Source organism: Oreochromis aureus, linkage group 15 (assembly GCF_013358895.1).
Source record: "Oreochromis aureus strain Israel breed Guangdong linkage group 15, ZZ_aureus, whole genome shotgun sequence".
NCBI classification, from domain to species: Eukaryota; Metazoa; Chordata; class Actinopteri; order Cichliformes; family Cichlidae; genus Oreochromis; species Oreochromis aureus.
The window spans coordinates 25,233,523-25,251,828 of NC_052956.1; the positions used below are offsets into that span (position 1 = coordinate 25,233,523).

The 18,306-nt window shown below is 43.1% G+C and overlaps 1 protein-coding gene across 3 annotated transcripts in view; it reads left to right on the plus strand.

Moving 5' to 3' along the window:
- Positions 1-18,306, plus strand: part of vta1 (vesicle (multivesicular body) trafficking 1) — a 60,100-nt gene that overhangs the window by 35,222 nt on the left and 6,572 nt on the right. The window contains exons 6-7 of one of the 3 annotated variants that reach the window (XM_031752905.2): positions 10,023-10,274; positions 12,571-12,645. In XM_031752905.2, the coding sequence (XP_031608765.1) occupies positions 10,023-10,274; positions 12,571-12,645 (327 nt within the window). Of the gene's footprint in view, positions 1-10,022; positions 10,275-12,567; positions 12,646-18,306 lie in introns of all 3 variants that reach the window. The other 2 variants (XM_031752904.2, XM_031752907.2) reach the window with 2 other exon arrangements.

Consider the following 18,306-nt stretch of genomic DNA (forward strand, 5'->3'; position numbering starts at 1 on the left):
ACCACAGCAGCCTTTAAAGTTCAACCTGTTTTCACCCAAACCCTTTTTCTAATGTTCACCATTTTAGCTGCTGACATGGGATTTGCAATAGATTACGACCTCAGAATAATAGCTTTTGCTCCAGTGGCTTTTTAAGTGGTCCAATTTGCAGACCATCCTGCAGCTTACAGCATTTGTCTTTCGGCATGTAGTAATTCTCTGCCTCTCTGGGTTAAATCTAAACATCAGAATAGAAATGGTATGAGCTGTTCCATTTTTTCATTCCCCTACTCATGTGAACGGACATCCTCCATGTTTCAGGTAACATGCGTGCATTCGCTGGTAAAATATTTGCATTTTTCCTCGTATTCCTGTACGTCGTACGTTAAATTAGACATGCTACAGCAGCACTGGTCACTCACAGATCCAGGATACATTTTATGGCAACATTTTTTGGTGTTTTTGCCTCATGGTTTCTCTCACCCTCAGAAACATGCTTGATTGTTGCAGACTTGCTGAGTCGAGAAAATCTCTGTGAAAGACATTGTTAATTTTAATCAATTAATTTTATTTTGATTTTTTTAGTTATGTGAGGGGTATAATTTCTCTTTAAAAAAGGTGCTTGTCAGAGCCCACAGTGGGTAACTATGGGTAAACTGTGGGGCTGTGTGGGTAGGGCTAACCTACACCTATTTCATGCAGGCCCCACATGGCTCCTCCCTGGATTACTGCTGCACTGATGATCAATGAGTTCAGGTCCTTCAGAAGGAATCGGACAAGCAAAGTGCGATTGTGTGGCTCGGCGTCTCGACATCTCTTGGGTGCATTATGTGATTATGCTAATAATTCCTAAACTCTTGTGACTTCAGCTACAAGTTGATTTTATACCACGCCACGTGGGACTCTCCAGCATCTGGACTCATTTTCAGATTGCACTCAGACTGCGAGAAATTGCATCAAAAGGCCCAGGAGAAAACACGAGTGTGTTTTGACATGAGCACCTCCGGGTCTGCACACGTCTCCCATCCCTGCAGGGGAAACTCGAAGCGTAGTTTTCATGTCAGTGGAGTGATGTTGACAAATTCCTCGCTACTTAAACGGCCATCTGCTTGGCCACGCCCGCTCAGTCCACGTACACGCGGGCGTGCTCGACCGTGACATCACCTCAAGGAACGCTCAGCTGCACCACGCACACACACACACACACACACACACACACACACACACACACACACACACACAGCACATTTACTTTGTCTTGTATTTCTGACCATGTCTGCCACAGATTTCACACTTTCCTTCTCTCCCTGCGGTGGTGGGGTCTCTGTGTCAGTGATGACATCATGATAGCGATATCATCCACCCTGCACGTGTGTGTGTGTGTGTGTGTGTTCCAGCATTACTGTATTTTTTTTGGGGGGGGGGGGGTTGTTCCATTAGGATTTTATCAGTATTTCAACACTGTTACGCAGTGTGTGTGTGTGCATTTTCTTTCTGTCCTTTCTCACAGACTCACAGACAGTCCAGATGTTTAGTTTAGTTCTGTGTGTGTGTGTGTGTGTGTCTGTGCACGTGTGTGTTGAAAAGTGAGCACATCTGTCTCTCCATCAGAAAGCATTCCTTTCTGATAGGATCACTTTTGATTGATTACTGTTGTTGTTACTCCTGCAAACACAACATGATTTGTGGAGTTTGCATGTCCTGCTGTGACGAACGTGTCGGCCATTGCTGGCTCCAAAGAGTGAACTCCAGGGCGCTCGCTCTCTTCACCGTAATGGTTAAAACCTTTGTGACAGCAGGGTTGGACTAAATCTCCTGGAGAGGATTCTTACATTATGGTTCATTAACACAGATCTGAAGATGCACCATGCTGCACAAATAGATGTGTAAGGTGTTTTTGTTGACACTGTATGCAGCATGAAGAATCTATTTTTTTTTTTCTGTGATTTGTTGGCAGTTAAATTAATTTTTGATGAGAGGTGGGCGGGGTCAGTGGCAGCTTTTGTGCACAAATAAAAAATACTTGTGCACACGGTTAATAAAAAAAACTGATTTAGCTGCTACCTGTTTCTTGTGCTGTGGGGGATTCCCCCGAGAATAAACTGTCTTTATCGCCACATGTGCTTCCTTTGCGCGGCTTCAGATCACACCAGGGTGGTAAACTAAAACAAATGAAGCAGAAATCAAATGTTTGACTTTTAGGAACACTCGGATGTGGATTCTTTGGGTTCGGTGTGCTTCAGTAAACCGAGTGAAAGCCTGCTGTTAATGTCAGCTGTAGTGATTAATAAAGGCCCCATATATTGTCCAGGCATCGTTTATTTACTGCACTGTTGTCATGGTAACTTTGTGAGATATTATTTCCACATCTCAATAGTTCAGAAATGTTTCATCCGGGGCGGAGAACAGAGGTTGTTAGAACAAAGGAACGCGTTTAAATTTTTTTTTAAATTACGGACTTGACCTTTAAAGATCAGAGCCTTCAATTACAAGCCTCATCTGGAACAGCTGGTTAAATTTCATGCGATGTTTTTCACAAATCCCTCCATATGTTGTGTAATTTCCCGGGATTTCTCAAGAGGTTATGATTTCACAGCTGTTATTTACCATAAAAGAATCACTTCTTGGAGCGAACCTACAAAATCAATCGATAAATGCCCCTCTGTTTTACTCACTGGACAAAAGAATCCATACGATCGTCAAACTCATTTATTAAAGCAGACTCGCCCGCCAGCATAGTCATGGTCTGTTTCACTGTTCCAAACACAACAGTGTGACACAGATCCTGATCACATCGTGCTCCTTAGCGCTTTACCGCTGTCTCTGCGGCGCTGGCAGGAGATGATCCTGGACTTTATTTTATCATAACATGGAGGCTCCACCTGTGAGTCTACCTGGAAACACAGGTGATGTTAGCATTGTGTGTCCCCGTGCTGCTGAATGCTGCGTGACAGCAGGCACCGGACTCTCCACTGATCCACTGTAAGTAGGTTAATTGATCTCTAGAGAGTAGTTGGACACACACACACACACACACACACACACACACACACACACACACACACACACACACACACAGCAGAACACCAGTATACAAGCGGTCATTACAGACAGATCATTGTCTCCCAGCAGCCCTGCTCCGACTTTCTGCTGGCTGGGAGGGGGATGTATTTAGCAAGAGGAAAGGAATGGATGGAGGGAATGAAAGGGTGGAGGTTTTGGGGGGTGGGTGTGGGGCAAAGGGAGAAAACTTCCCGTGCCGAGTTGTTAAAAATATAAAGCATGTTTTCTGTGACCAAGAAGACATGACTTTCCCAAACACTAAAGTCAAATTGAGTGACACAGAAGGTCGGTGTGGGTAAGGAGGGAGGGAGGGAGGGAGGTTGTGGCGGGGGGGTCCTTAGTGACAGTTTGATAAACACATTTTAAATTGAGGCCCTGTGAAGCCCACAAATCCATTCTGGCTGACCGGCTGGTGTATAATACTAAGTGACACAGTTAATAAAGACTTTTATAGGTTAGAGGCCGTCATCCCTCCTACGAAGGATTCAAGTCAACAGATGTTCTTTGATGCGTTGCGAGGGTTGGTAAAGTAAATTTGGAGACGGTTAAATCAAAGTGGAGCTGTTGTGCTTTCCCTAATTCCCAGCTTAGGTATCAAAAACTGCTCCAAACACTGTTTCAGGCTCTCATTGATTTCAGTGAGAAATGAAAGCCCAAATGTGGCCTTCTCAGACAACGTCAGCTACAGCCTCCTGCTGTTTGCAATAGGCAGCAAATCAGAAGAAGCTTGGATGAAAGGGGGAGGGGCTAAAACAGCTTCTGGGTTAACTAATGCTCATCAGAAAATAAATGAGGATTATTTCAATCTCTGAATCGTTCAAAGTAACTCTGTTAGTCTAAATAATGTGATCCTTACCTCTTTAACCTTCACAGAAAAGAGAGTGTCTGTCCTTTGGATCTTTTCTGGAAGTCTAATGCTTGAGAACTTCTTGTGCGTTATTTTTATGTATGTATTATATGGCAAAAGTGAGAGAATGAATGAAACAAAGGAACAACACGCAAACCCGGGATCTTGGTCCATGCTCCAATCAGCTAAAAGCAAACAACAGTCAGAATAAATGAGAACTGATATCCCACTGATAAAGTCACAAAAGCCATGAAAGGAGCTGGGATGGATATGGGTTGCTAAGCAGCTTGCAGATGATCAACAGCTGTGGGCAGGCAGAAGCAGCTGAATGGCTCTCTGTAGATAAGATTTTCATAGAAAGCGGGTGATAATGAAACTGGTGCTGTTTTGATGATTTTTAAAGGCATGACAACTATGAAGTGTAATTTGTTGACCATCTTGACTGGTTAAATGTAAAAGGGGGGATGGTGGAAGTAAGCAAAGTTTGTCTTCTACCTGAGTTGGTTAGGATTCTGGGATTTATGAATGGTGAAGCTTAGAAGTTAATAGTCATGATTCTTTTTCTCACAACAACTGGTCAGGAGTTTTAAGCAGGACTACAGCAGCTTGTGGCCTTGGCTGGTGTCCACGGTGGAAATGAGTTTGAAGGTGTACAGGTCCTTAGAAAAACAACCACCCTGCTGCAGTGGGTAGATAAGATAAGACGTTATTGATCCCCAAAGGGGAAAGCACATTTCATCCAGAGCAACAGAATCAATCAATCAATCAATAATTAAATAAATAAATAAATAAAATGAATTAAAAGAATGTCAGAAGGGACAAAACCAGAGAAGGGCTCAAAGTAACGCCTAAGAGTAGCGACTGGCCTCCAGACGCCAGCTGGAGGGCTGAGAGTCTGTCTGAAGCTATGCCGAGCTCAGAAACTGCTTTTTAACAAGTGCCCTTTGGCAAGACACTCAGCCACTCTTTATACCACAGAGCTGCACAGCGTCCAGCAGCAGGACCGCCACTGTGGCATTCACCCACCCACTGCTGTAAACAAGGAAGCAGAGCAGGAAGAACACTGGCCACAATCTCCATTTACTCCCACAGCTCACTCACCAGCTTTATACCAGCCTGATTAGACCGATCAAAGGGGATGGTGATAATAATGATGATGATGTTATTGGGTTCAGAGTGTGATTTGGGCAGCAGTAAGAGTTGATAGCGTTCATAGTTTGGCTGCTGTGAGCTCCCTGTCTGCTCTTCGGTTTCAGTTACAGCACACTTTGAATGAGCTGCAGGTGTCATGGCTGCCAGGTGTTTATCATTCAGTGGTTTAGGGAGAGCAGAGAAAGGAAGATGGGAGTAAACAGGGGAACTTTCACTCAAACTTCTGTTGATATAGAGAAGAACTCATAGGCACATAATGAGTTGCTGCCCAGTGTTAACACGCCTGATACTGACTGTGTTTGTGAACGGAGGCGTTACTTTCTCTGTAATTGCACGTAAATCTCTAACGTCTCCATTCTGACCTTCAGAAAATCTCCTGCTGGCAAAAAAGCTGATGCTGTACTTCACACTATGTTTCATTCATGGCACACAGCTCCTCTGAAACCTTAACAGTAGTGTGGGGAAAAGTGCCTTTCAGGATCCACTGCCATTCACAGCGAGATGATTATCACTAATTAAGCAGTTATAAAAAGGAGAAAAAGCCGTTCCACCTTAATTAATATGATCTGATGTGACTTTGTAAACTGAAACTCTGTGAGCACAGAAAACTTTGAGTCTCGGATTTCATGTTTGACCTTTTCATTGATGTTCAGGGTGAAAATAAAAATGTATACTTTTCAGTTGACCCACAAAATCATATTCTTTGAAACCCACAAAGTGACATGAAAGAATATGCAACATGAATATTACTAACTGATGCAATGTAAAATCTCTTTGACGAAACAGTTATTTGTTATCCCAGTACTGCAGCGAGGGGTGAACAGTAAGTAATCTGATAGATGGTATTAGTGCTGTTTAAGCAGTTTTACAAACTTCAAACAGCAAAATAAACAAATAACAAACTAAAAAAATAACTAAGAGTCAGAGTCTGACAGACTTTTCAAGTCTTTCCCTGAATAATTCTAGCACATGCACATGGTGTGCGTGTGTGTGCGTGTGTGTGTGTGTGTGTGCGTGTGTTTTAGACATCTTTGTGGGGACCAAAAATTGGAATGTTACTATATTTGTGGGGACAAACAGCCCTTAGGCTGAAGGTTAGGGTTAGGCATTCATTTTTGATGAATTAGGTGTCTTCACTAAGTTTTCACAATGAGAATGTATGTGTGTTTGTATGTGTGTGTGTGTGTGTGTGTGTGTGTGTGTGTGTGTGTTCTTTTGGGGAGGTGTGGGGCAAACTGTGGTTGAGTTGATGCAGCTGTGGGTTAGATTTAATGATTTCCTTAAAGGAGGCTCCTGCTGGAAGTGTTACCATTCTGCAACTTTTGTGTGTTTGTGCATGATTTTAAAGGCGTGCCAAAACTGCTGCATTTACAGACTCATCAGTCTATAAGAAAATAAAGGAGGGGGAAAGTGCTGTAATTGCCTTGAAAGAGGGTTTGAGAAACTTTCCTCCAGAGGTTACACTCCCGCTGTCTATGCTGTTGCATAAGGCTCTTATAGATTCCAGTCCTATAATGTCTCTGCTGTAAGTCCTGGTAGCATGCTATAGCTGCTTGAGTGCTGACTGGACTTTTAATGCTGGGAAAAGAAAATTTAAAGTACATGAACATTAACAGAGTGTTGAGCTGTTTGGAGCACAGGTACAGGTGTACAAACAAAAAACAAACAACAAATAAGAGATAAAAAACTTCAGACTGTAATATAGTTTATTCATATAGTTTTCTCAGTCTGATGCACAGATCGTAACAAATGTTTGAGCATTGAGAAAGTGTGCGTACGTGTGTGTGTGCCTGTGTGTGTGCACGTGCAAATGCGACTCCACGATGAAGGAGTGTGTGAACGTTCACGGTTTAACAACGTAATGAAAGATGGAGCGGTCCAGCTGAAGTGTCAGATCTCTGCTTCATGCCCGTCTGCCTTCCTGTCTCTGATGCAGTAATGACATAGGCTGGGCTCTAACGTGGTGTCGAATCCAGCCTGTGTCTGCACATCCAGCCCAGTAGCTTAATCTCTGCAAACATCTCTGGTTGTCAAGAAGTGTTTTCTTTGTGTTAGGTGTGGTTGCTGAGTCTGCGGCCTCGCAGTCAGGAGGTGAAAACACTGCAGTTTCATGTGTTTCAGAAGGCTCTGTCCTTGTTTCAGGATCATTATTACTCTCTGTCGCTGCATGTTCAACTCTGACACCTTTGTTCATGACGTTACCTCCAAGAGTTCCACTCTCAGTGGAACCTGTGGGCACTGAGAGAGGGCTCAAAGGTCGAAGAAAACGCTGAAAACAGCATTTACCAAAAAAAAAAAACTGAAGTCACTTAAACTGTCAGTAACTGAATAAAGGAAATGTTCTGCTAACACAGAGACCATCAGCAGATGATCAGGTACAAATGTGACCTCTGCTTCACTAAACACGCATCACAGGTAGGGCTGCCACGATTAGTCGACTAGTCACGATTACGTCGACTATTAAAATCGTCGACGACTAATTTAATAGTCGACGCGTCGTTTGAAGCTTTGTAAGATCCCAAAAGACGCAGGAATAAGTAGTAGTATTTAAGAGTGTAATAACGGACTGAAACAGAAGATGGCAGCACTGCATGTACAAGGATGCCAGCTGCCGTTAAACCACGAAGAAGAAGAAACTGTGTCCCAGAATTCATAGCGCGGCCCAGCGCAGTTGTCAACAATGGCGGCAGCTAGTTAGTTTTAATTTTACTCTTATTATTCTTTCTGGGTCACAAAATAAACGTTTAACATGTTTTCAGGTGAGAATGTAGCTGTGTAAACCTCAAATATCTGCTCAGTCTATCAAGACACCACATATTTTCAAAAGCGCTCCGACGTTTTCGGAGACGTCTGTTACCCACCAGCTCGATAGCGAGCCGGGTTCTAGGCTCATTAGAGTCGGTGAGAACACCGGACTCCCGCAAATCGTTTTCAAACTCACCACCGTCTTTTTCGCTACTCAGGTTAAACATGTAATATAAGTCACTTAGATAACTTAAAAATATTATTGTTTGGCTTTTTTTTAGTATTTTATTTGTTCCTGAGTAAATTGGTTTGGCTGAGAAATAAAGTTATAGTTTTTGCACAGATGAATAAACGTCAAGCAGACAACTGAATATCAGAAGTGTGAGATGCTCGAGAATATACTCCGGTGTCCTGTTATATTTTAGATAGCAAGGAGCAGACGGCTGAGTTTATTAAACTTCACTGAAACAATCTGCAAATTTCATTAAAAGTGTAATAAATTATCATCTTGTCTTTATTTTTAGTTAGCACATACCTTAAACACTTCAAGCTGTAAGCTAATGATAGTTATATAAGAGCAGACGCATGCTGGTGCAATAAGCTGTACATTTTACGTACAATGGATGCATGATCTGATTAGTCGACTAATTGCAAAAATAATCGGTGACTAGTCGACTATCAAAATAATCGTTTGTGGCAGCCCTAATCACAGGTCAGGGGCCGGGCGCAGACGCATCAGACTCTGTTTTCCAAAAGTTACCAAACATGGCACGCTCAGCTTGCTGCTTTTGTGTGACTGATAAGCATTAAGAGGTTTATCATCATTCATAAAACCCAAACCTGTTGTTTTGGTGAAGAGGATCTCGGTCCCAGCTATGTCAGTCTTACTAAATTTTTGGGGTGTTTTTGTAGTAATAAATATTACATGTTCATGTAGAGCTTCGGTGTATGAAGAAGCAGTAATATTGTTAACAGTCTGCTGTGTGAGAACAGTGTGTTTAAATATAAATGTAGGTGTTGTGACATTCAGACACACAGTGCCTTGTGTTTGTATCATTTCCCATTTTCTGCAGAACTTCCATTATTGTACTTCTGCTCTTTCATCATCAGATTTGATGGTGCACGATGGTGCATGGTGGTGTGTTACTTTTAGTTTTCACATATATCTGGTGTGTTAACTCCTTCAATGCTATGTTACTTAGATCCAGTGATGTGTAATAATGTGTGTCTGTTGTTGTCAGATTTAGTTCATGTCTTTATGACTCAGATATTAAGGGTGATGCTCAAACACTGTAAACTCTGTTTCCATATTGAATAAATGATGCTTAACGGGTCGACAACAGAAAATAAACTGGTGTAATGTAATCAGAGGAGTCAGTGGCTGGTGTAACGTCCCCAGTCCTGTGATGTGTTTAAAAGTGCAGCAGAATACCAGCAAACAAGGGCGATCAGTCATCTGCAGTCCTGCAGTCGCTCCATCAATGCTCACACAGGCCCCGCTGCACACTCCATCTAAAACCAATTTCTGATGTAATATCTGTGGGATTTACACACCTCCTTTCTGTTCACTTTAATCAGATTCTCATGAATTCTAATCATTTTCCCCAAACTCCTTTTTGGATTCCACCTGATGTGCTTTTGATGAAGAACCCTTTTTCACTGTGTGATTGAAACCAAGTGAGGCCAAAAGCTTTAAGCTTCTCTGTTCACCTCCTGCATCCTGACGTGTGGCTTTTCACTTTTAGACACAGAAACTTGAACCGAGTCTGAGGGTAAGCAGTGTGATGAGCACAAAAGGCACTGGTTGTAAATGATCTGGGCTGATGTGAGCTACAAAGACTTTTCTTATTTCATGATCCGTCACTTACACTTCTATCCTCGTGTTTCCATTTTACCCTGTGTGGACAGATATGTAGTTATTAGAGATTAGGGTGCAGCGATGGGCTGGAAAGTGGTGAAATCAGGTGGGTGGATTCGATCCCAGCCACGCTCTTCTCACATTTCTTCAGCTGAGAAAACGGATGCCAGTGAAAACAGAAGTTCCTTCATGATCCACTGAAACTCTGAGATATGGAAGTGATTCACAAGTGTGAAAGCAAAATGAGTTTCCATAAACAATGTTCCAGTAGTTTTTATTGGAGCTGCTGTCCATTGAAGAAATCTTCCTGTTTCACAGTTAATGACCCTCCCCCTCTCTCTCTCACTCTCACGCTCTCTCTCGCTCTCTCTCTGATAGATGAGTTCGGAGCTGAAGGCTTCTCCAGCCTGGGCCCCTCCCACGGGGGTTCTTTTAGGGGCGGTCCTCCTTCACAGGCCTCCGAAGACCAGGACCACAGTTCGGTTCCAGGCCCCGCACCTGGCATAGGTTTTGCTTCCGGTCCAGGATCAGCCCCATCGGGTCCTCCAACCACAAACTACAACAACATCCACATCCCACCAGGAGCCCACGCTCCGGCCAACACGCCGGCCGAGCTGCCGCCGCCTGCAGGTACGACAGAGGTTGGCTGTGTGTATAAACAGCGTGGCCACATGTCAACACGCTGGTCACTCGGTTTAGTCTACAGCTAGCTGAGTGTACGTGTTGAGCTCTCTATGTTTGGCACATGTGTCCTTGTCCAGCAAAACACTTCACTTCACATTGTCCATCAGCCTCAGCTTCAGCTCCACGCATAGTTCTGCTGTCTTTAGAAAATCTCACAGTGGTTTTATGTCATTGTCACATGGCAGCATTTAGCTCAGAGGACGAGGTCCAATCAGATCCGTCCATGTTTGGATCCGTCTCTGGAAATCTGTCTGCAAACACATGAAAACAGCTTTCAGCTCTGTGTCAAGACGAGAACACCGCCGCAGTGAGCCGGACTCCGAGCATCGATCACACCTCGTATCAGCTTGCTGCCATTGCTGCCACACCTCTCCGAGGTTACTGTGTTACGATGCAAATACTTTAAAACGCCAGTATTAAATCCTGCTTCCTCTGAGCGCACTGGGCCCGCCATGCCTCTGAACATCGAGGTTTAACATGAAATAACAGCAGCAATTTAAAATGCTGTAGCTTTAAAACAGAATAAATAATATTCTGCTGTACGAGATTTCTAAGAAAGAGTCATTTGTTCATTTACAGCAGCAGATCTTTAGAGTCTGTAATATGTCAAATATGGGACTTGTGTTGTGCAGCACATGGAGCACTTTATTTAAAGAGAAGTAAAGGAGCTGGTCCTTTCAGACTGTCGCTGCAGCAGACACACACACACACACACACACACACACACACACACACACACACACACACACACAATGCTGTTTAGATGTTAGTGGTCTAACTTCATCACATGCTGAGCGAGGGTCCAGGTCTGTCCCATCACTGAACTGCGGATGATTAATTATAGACAGAAAACGTTTTGTTATATAAATGAATTATGATAATGATACCATGATCACATGAGTGCTGTTTCCAGCGTGCTGTTGTTCTGCCATCATTAAAGGTCTAAACTAGAAGAGCTGCCTCTCTTGTCACCCGCCCTGTAATCCTGCTAATTTCCCCTGATAACACCGAGTATGTGACGGCCTCGCAATTTACCGGCGACGCTTTCAGTGACACTCCTCCCCGAGAGACGCATGTACACACGTTTGCTGGTGCAGATGTTTGCAGATGTTCTCTGGAGGATGTAAAGAAGGTAAAACTTCTCCAAAGTGAGGCCCGGAGGTTTGTCCAGAGTCGATCAGTGACTGTGCTTATTTGGAGGCTGACCTGAACATCCAGAGTAATAATGAAGTGTGTTTCTGTGCAGAGAGACTTAATTGTTCCCTTGTGGAAACGGCGTGAAGACAAAAGGTTGTATAAGAGCACTTGTGTAGGCACTGTTGCCACCGCATAGATCTGTGTGGAGGATTGAGTGTTTAGTTTTTTGCTTCCTGCACAGAGTGATGGGGCACAATAGAAAAATAAACATTCACAGAGAAACCTCGAGTAATTCAAGGTGATTATAGATTACACAAGCTTCTGCAGAAAGAGCTGGCACACACCGCACAAACACACTTTTCCCCAAACACAATCGGTCTGCCGTCACCGCTGAACAAAGAGGAGAGACGGAGGTGGACCTGCTCCTGCTGACAGACAAGTAGAGACTGAGTCCTGCTGATAATGAAGCTATTGCTCAGAGCCGTGTGATAGGCTGTAGTCCGGACGTGTGGGAAAGAGTTTGGGGCTTTGCTCACATGCGTGGCTGAGTGCAAAGTTTAGTTTTGTGTCACTGATGATGAACGCTCAGGGGGACTTTTCAGAGGACAGCTCTGACAGGTTTACAGAGCAGCTTCGTTCCAAGGTAACCACCTGATCGCAGACTCATCAGGTGTTGTTGGTGACGTTTCGTTCATTTCTACTAGGAGAGCATCCAAAGTGAAGCATCTGTTGGCAGATGCTTGATTGTGTTGTTTCTTGTCTGGATTTCTGTTAGCTGTCACTAAATATTCATATCTGTGCAGTCAGAGATGAGATTGAGGTTTCAGAGATGCACAGACTGAAAAATAGGACGGCATCCAGTAATCTAACGGGGGTATGTTGGTGCTGAAATACTGTGGCCTGGTGGGTAAAGGTCAGGAAGATGATGGATGTTGACCTGTCCGTCCTCTGAAATCTTTGGCACCCTAACGCAGGTGTTAGATATAAACACTGATTATTGATAACCGGCATAGTTATTAGAAATATAGCTTTGGACATTCATTACTGAGTATTTCCTTGAATATTTACAACAATCATAATTTGAAGTGTTTTTGTTGACCAGCAGAAGCTGTTAAACCTGTGCCTATGCCCCGATCAGTGCCCACTGTTGACCCCACACTGCTCAGCGCCCAGCAGCAGGGTAAGAAAACACACACTTACAGATGACTGCAGACATGATACACAACTGCTTTTCCTTCCAACTCCCTATAAACACACAGCTCAGACTGCAGGCGGTTCACCTGAGTCAGAGGCTCTCTGGTGTCTGCAGGTAATCCTGCTTTCACATTGAACTGGTTTAAAAACTGCTTCGTAAAAGACGTCTCACTGGTTTAAGGCCAACAACCATTCCTGCTGCTCTCTGCGCTCGTCTGGATACCGAATGTTCCTATAGTGAAAATGCAAAAATGTGAAGTTGGAACAAATTCCTGAGACTGTTTCCAAACTTTGACTGGCTCTAAATCCAGTTTGAGACCCCGGTGGCCTCTGGTTAGCGCTCCCTACAAGACATATTGTATTAATCTAAGGATGAAAAACGGTTTCTGCATATGGTCTCTCTCTGTCGCTCCACTGGAATCATATTTTTGTACACAGTTGACAAATTAAAGGAAAAATCAAAGGTAAAGTGTGTTAGTGACAGCTGAACTCTCTTGGACGAGCACCATTCACCTGTAACTTTCCTTCATTTGCCGTTTCAATGATGTTGGAGAGTACTGCCTGACACATCATTCAAAAATGTCCCAAAGAATTCGTTCAGAATATTAAAAACTTTGTTTTCCTCTGTTCTGTGCACACATACAAAATATAATTTATACTATTATAGTTATTTAATTTAATACATAAGTAGAAATTTAGAACTTCATGTGTTTCATTTTCCTTTGTCCTCGCCGCTGCAAACAAACAGGACGTTTTTGCTGCTGAGTCTTAAATTGAATCTGTTGGATTTTTCTTTGCCTAATAAACTTTTTATAAGCGCATGTGTAAAACTTGTTGATGGAAACATGCCTCGAGTATAAAACAAGGAAGATGCAAACATGGCGAGCCCGAGAGTGAGTGAGAAGCTAACGGTATGTGGTTAATGAGTAGCACAAGAGGACTCGCTTTAAGGAGCTTAATGGAGTTTAATGATAGGAAATAAATTCAGACGCCCGTCGACATGAATACGTTACACAGAGCTAATTATAAAGAGCAACATCTAACAAGATTCCCAGAGATTCACTCACAGCCTCGGAGTTTAATGAGTCGGAGCGTTTCATTAACCCTGCCGAGTACTTTGGTGATGAATCGGGACTTTGATGGCAGAGTCATTCATATTTATTTCTCAATTAAAAAGACGATGGTGGCTAATCTGCCACACTGAGCCTGATGAAATGATGGAAGGATCGTTGTCCGATTTCCATTACCAGGCCGGGAAACGACGCTTTCCTCTTTTTCCTCCTGAGCACCAGGAGACGTAAGATAACCAGTGAAAGTGGCACTCGAGGAGATGGTGGGCTCTGTCTGATTGGACCCCGCGCCGTTCGTCCGTCTGTCTGCCATCTAACATATCATTACGACCTAAGCACCGCCGCTTCGCCGCTGTCTAGACTGTCATTAGCTGCTGGCGGTCAGCCGCAGAATGAGAGGGAGAGAGGGAGCGTGGTTGGAGGGGAGGATGAGCATCATTCCCATAATTCACACTTTGCTGCTGTTTTTAAACGCGTGGTTTCAAAGTGTTTTAGAGAAGCTGCTTAGCGGCTGGCAGAGCACACGCAGGTTGTGCTGAGCAGCTTCAGTGTTTCCATTCACCTGCTATTATGGCACAAACAGAAGAACCACAAAGTTTAAAGAACTGCTTCACGAAGGTTCTCAGTAAAGAAAAACCTGTGACAGCAACTGAGAACAGCTAAAAAATAGGCTACGACAACAGCTCACATGTGATGTGTTTAATGTTCGCTTCTAATGTATTTATACATTCAGAAGGGACACAGCGGCCTTCTTTACTCTGTTCATGATAGTTACAGTGCAAACCGAGCGCGATTCTAGAAAAGTGTTTAGTACATGCTTGTGTAATGATTGTAATGTGTAACACATCACTGTGTTTATGAGCTGTAGATTAATCAGCTTTATTGTGACATTAATACATAAAGAAATTTAATTTAGACCATGAAGATCACTGACTCGACATAAAAGATGGGCATAGCTACCAGCAAGTACAAATGAAGCAGGTGCACAGGCCTAAACCTGCCCACCTTTATACAGTCAGTGATTACATGTCATTCATGCAGCACACAAAAAGTAAAATGTTTGCGGATGTATGCTGCTGCAGTGTGCACAGTGCAGCCACAGAGCATATTATACCATATAACCTTAAAGACTGAGCAGCTTGCTTAGTCAGCCGGTCATGCATAAATTATCATCACGCAGTTCCTCAGATAAAAATATTCAGTCGGCCGGCTCAGCAGCAACTTTATGACAAATCATTGAATCATTCAAACTTAAGTTTTCTGTCAAGGTGAGTCCAGGTGTTCTCAATAAACCGTGCGACTCGGGCAGTTAAACTTTTGTCCAATCGCTGTTATAATTAAAATGAAAAAGCCTTTTTGAAGCAGCGCATTAAGCCTCAGTCCAGGCAGATAATGAAGAAAAATGGAGCTCGTAACGCTCCGTTAAAACTTGTCAAAGACTCTGAAATGAAGATGCGGTGAAGAAGCAGGTTTCTGTCCGGCAGCCCTGAGCGTCTCCTCTGCAGCGGGGTCAAACTTTTTAATTCAGTCAGTCTCTTCTTTTTTTCTTTGTGTTTACGTGTGATGTAACAGAGTAACATTAATCTTTAACCCTTAAACAAACTGTCGCTCATTTATTTGACCGCTGACATGATTTTGTACGAGAGTTTTACTGCAGCGTTGAAATGCCATTAAGATATCAGAGCTGTATAGTTATCAGCTAGATTTTTAATGTTCCACTGAGTTACTCTGGGCCTCTGTAAATGCACCGGGGTTAGATTTTACAGCACACAGTCGTTCCTGATGAGAACAGGGACTAATACATCCATATACATCCCCATTCATGCCAGTTTCCATAGCAGTAATCTCCTGTGTGTGATTTATGGCTCCTGGTTGGTGTCCGTTTGCGTGGCTCTTTGGCTGGGCAGGGCGATTGTGAGAAATTACCGCTGTGCACAGGTAGCAGCATGAGAAGCACAAAGAATATCTGCACTGGTTTTCAGTTTTCATTGATTTAAGCCTCTGAACGAGCCTCTGGGAGAACAAAGTGCTGCAAAAGTTAAATAAATAATATGAATTCACAACACAACACCCCAAAGATGTGTCACTGTAATGGAAAATAACACCAGTGAAGGAACAAAGAAACATAATAAGATCTAGAAACAGTCATTCTGACAGTGTCAGTTAGTAATAGAGATTGACAGACCACGTGACTTTCACGCATTGCATGCCGGGCACTGGTGGCAAAACAATCAAAGCAATGCATCAAATGCAAGCATTTGCAGCACCGCAAAACGTTCATTCTCCGGTTCCAATACCTTCTTGCTTTTTCTTTGCCCCCCAAAAAAGATATGTACAAAAACGAAGGAGAACAATGCCGGTCCGTACAAAGACAGACTTGATGAAAAGTCAAAGAAAAGATACGAGGAAAAAATCAAAGGAGTGAAAGGGTTAGCCCCTTACGAGCACACAGAGTGGACAAAAGACGTTAGCGTGCTGCCCAACTTTCACCACGCTCATATTTATAATTATACGGTTCTTGGAGTGAGTGCATACACTCATGAAGTTTTTAGTAACTTCAGGTCACTGCAACAAGCCCAGGTACAGTTTACAGACGGATGGGTACAGGACCTTGAAATGCACCGTGTAGAACGAAAGACCATCGTACGTATCGTAAGTTTACCAGTCTCACAAATCATCTTCATAAATACACATTCGTTAACCGTTTATTAATATAACCTTTGAGCTCAACAGTAATTAATTAGTAGTGGAAATAATTTCTGGTACGCATTACAGAAATGTAGCAGTGACAATAATATTGTATGCTGTAATCGTACTGGGCAATTACTGATACAAAAAAACTGTTTTATCCTGTGAATAAAAGTATATGTTTTTGTCAATGTACCACGGTAATAACAGAAGCGAAACGCAATATTGTGTCAGGACAATTCACTATTTATGCACAATAAACAAAGGAGCATAGCGCGACAATTTCTGTTCAGCACCAGACTTGCTTGTAACCTATATCACCAATTATGTTAAGAAAAATGACATATTAACTACTACAAAACACTGACCTTTGTGGGAATGCTTGGAGCAGACTAACATGTGAGCTGGAGTGTTCTGGGACGTTATATTTGGTCTTCGAACGGCTGCAATCCAGGCCATCCGTCGGCTCTTTGTTACTTCGGAAACATGGCTTGAACAATTTCTCTTCCACGACATAATCCGATAAAAACCGATCTCTTTACCCGTCGGCTTCCCGTGGCTGTCATGCGACTGGCTATTGCAGTTAATAATACAACAGCTTCTTGCCATTTTTTGTGTTTCTTTTTATCGCTGTGTAACTGATTTCAATTGAAAGCCTGCGTGCGCTAGTACCTCTTGCCACGAGTTCCCAGAATCCTTTGCGGTTTTACCCCTGAATGACGTCACATTTTCAATCTCTATAGGCACGTTTTACCTGGGGTCCTTCCTGGCCCGCCTTCTGAAAGCTAATTGATTTCTCATTATGAAAGCTGTCAGCTCGTTTCATTTACTCTTTTTATTTCAAGCAGTCCTGCGGTTAATGACTCCTGAGATCATTTCTTATTTCGACCACCTCTCCAAACACCCCTCTTCAAATGTCTCCCACCACGTCAAGCGCTGTGGTCTCTGGTTTTTCCACGTTTCCCCCCTCCTCTGCCTCTCAGGCTCTTCTAGTCGTGGAGTATATGCAGTCAGCATATTTTCCCAGTCTTTTCCCAGCTCTTTGGAGGAGAAGAGAAATCAGCCAGGGGATTAGAGGCTTATGGTGCAACATTATTCAATCATTTCTTTCCCGTTCTTCTCCAGGACACTTTTAAGAGCAGAGGAACGTGTTTTACGAGAGCTGCAGAGCCAAGAGAGATATTATCTGTTGATCTGTTCTTTCAGCCGGCCCTGCTTGTCTGACTCTCAGAGGTCCTTTATGGAGGCGCCCACCATGTTAATGTTAAAGTAGAAAACTAATTTGGTGTTATTATTGTTTCATATGCTACACATTAACTCTGCGGAAGAAGCATTAGCTGGATGGATCTGTAGATTTATTCCCTCTGTTTAATGGAAGAAAAGTCTTGCTGCGGTCGGTATGCCCAAAAATACACAAGTGACCTCAGCGTTTAACCAGCGGGCAAGCACATAATGACACCACAGCCCAGATTCGTACTTTCTTGTGTTTAAGCAAACTCTATCTACACTCAGGATTTTAGAAGGCCACCTTCAGGACAACTGCTGAGGACAGTTTCCATCTGTTTTTTCAGTTTTTATGTGACAGGAAGGATGCATTTAATGCAGTTCAGTTCAGTTTTATTTAGATAGGTGCTTTATATTGTAAGGTGAAGACCCTACAACACAATCACATGAGCCATATGAGCCAAGTGCTGTGGCAACAGTGGGAAGGAAAAGCTGCAGAAATTTGCATTATGGGAAGTGGATATTCAAGACTTTGTGTCCTGCTCATGAAAAAGTTATCAGACAGGTGCTCAATGCAGATGATGTGCATCATTTTCCACTTGTGCAGAAAGTCGAAGTGAGTGAACTACAGACAGAAACCAGGAGTACTTACTATGTTTTTCTTG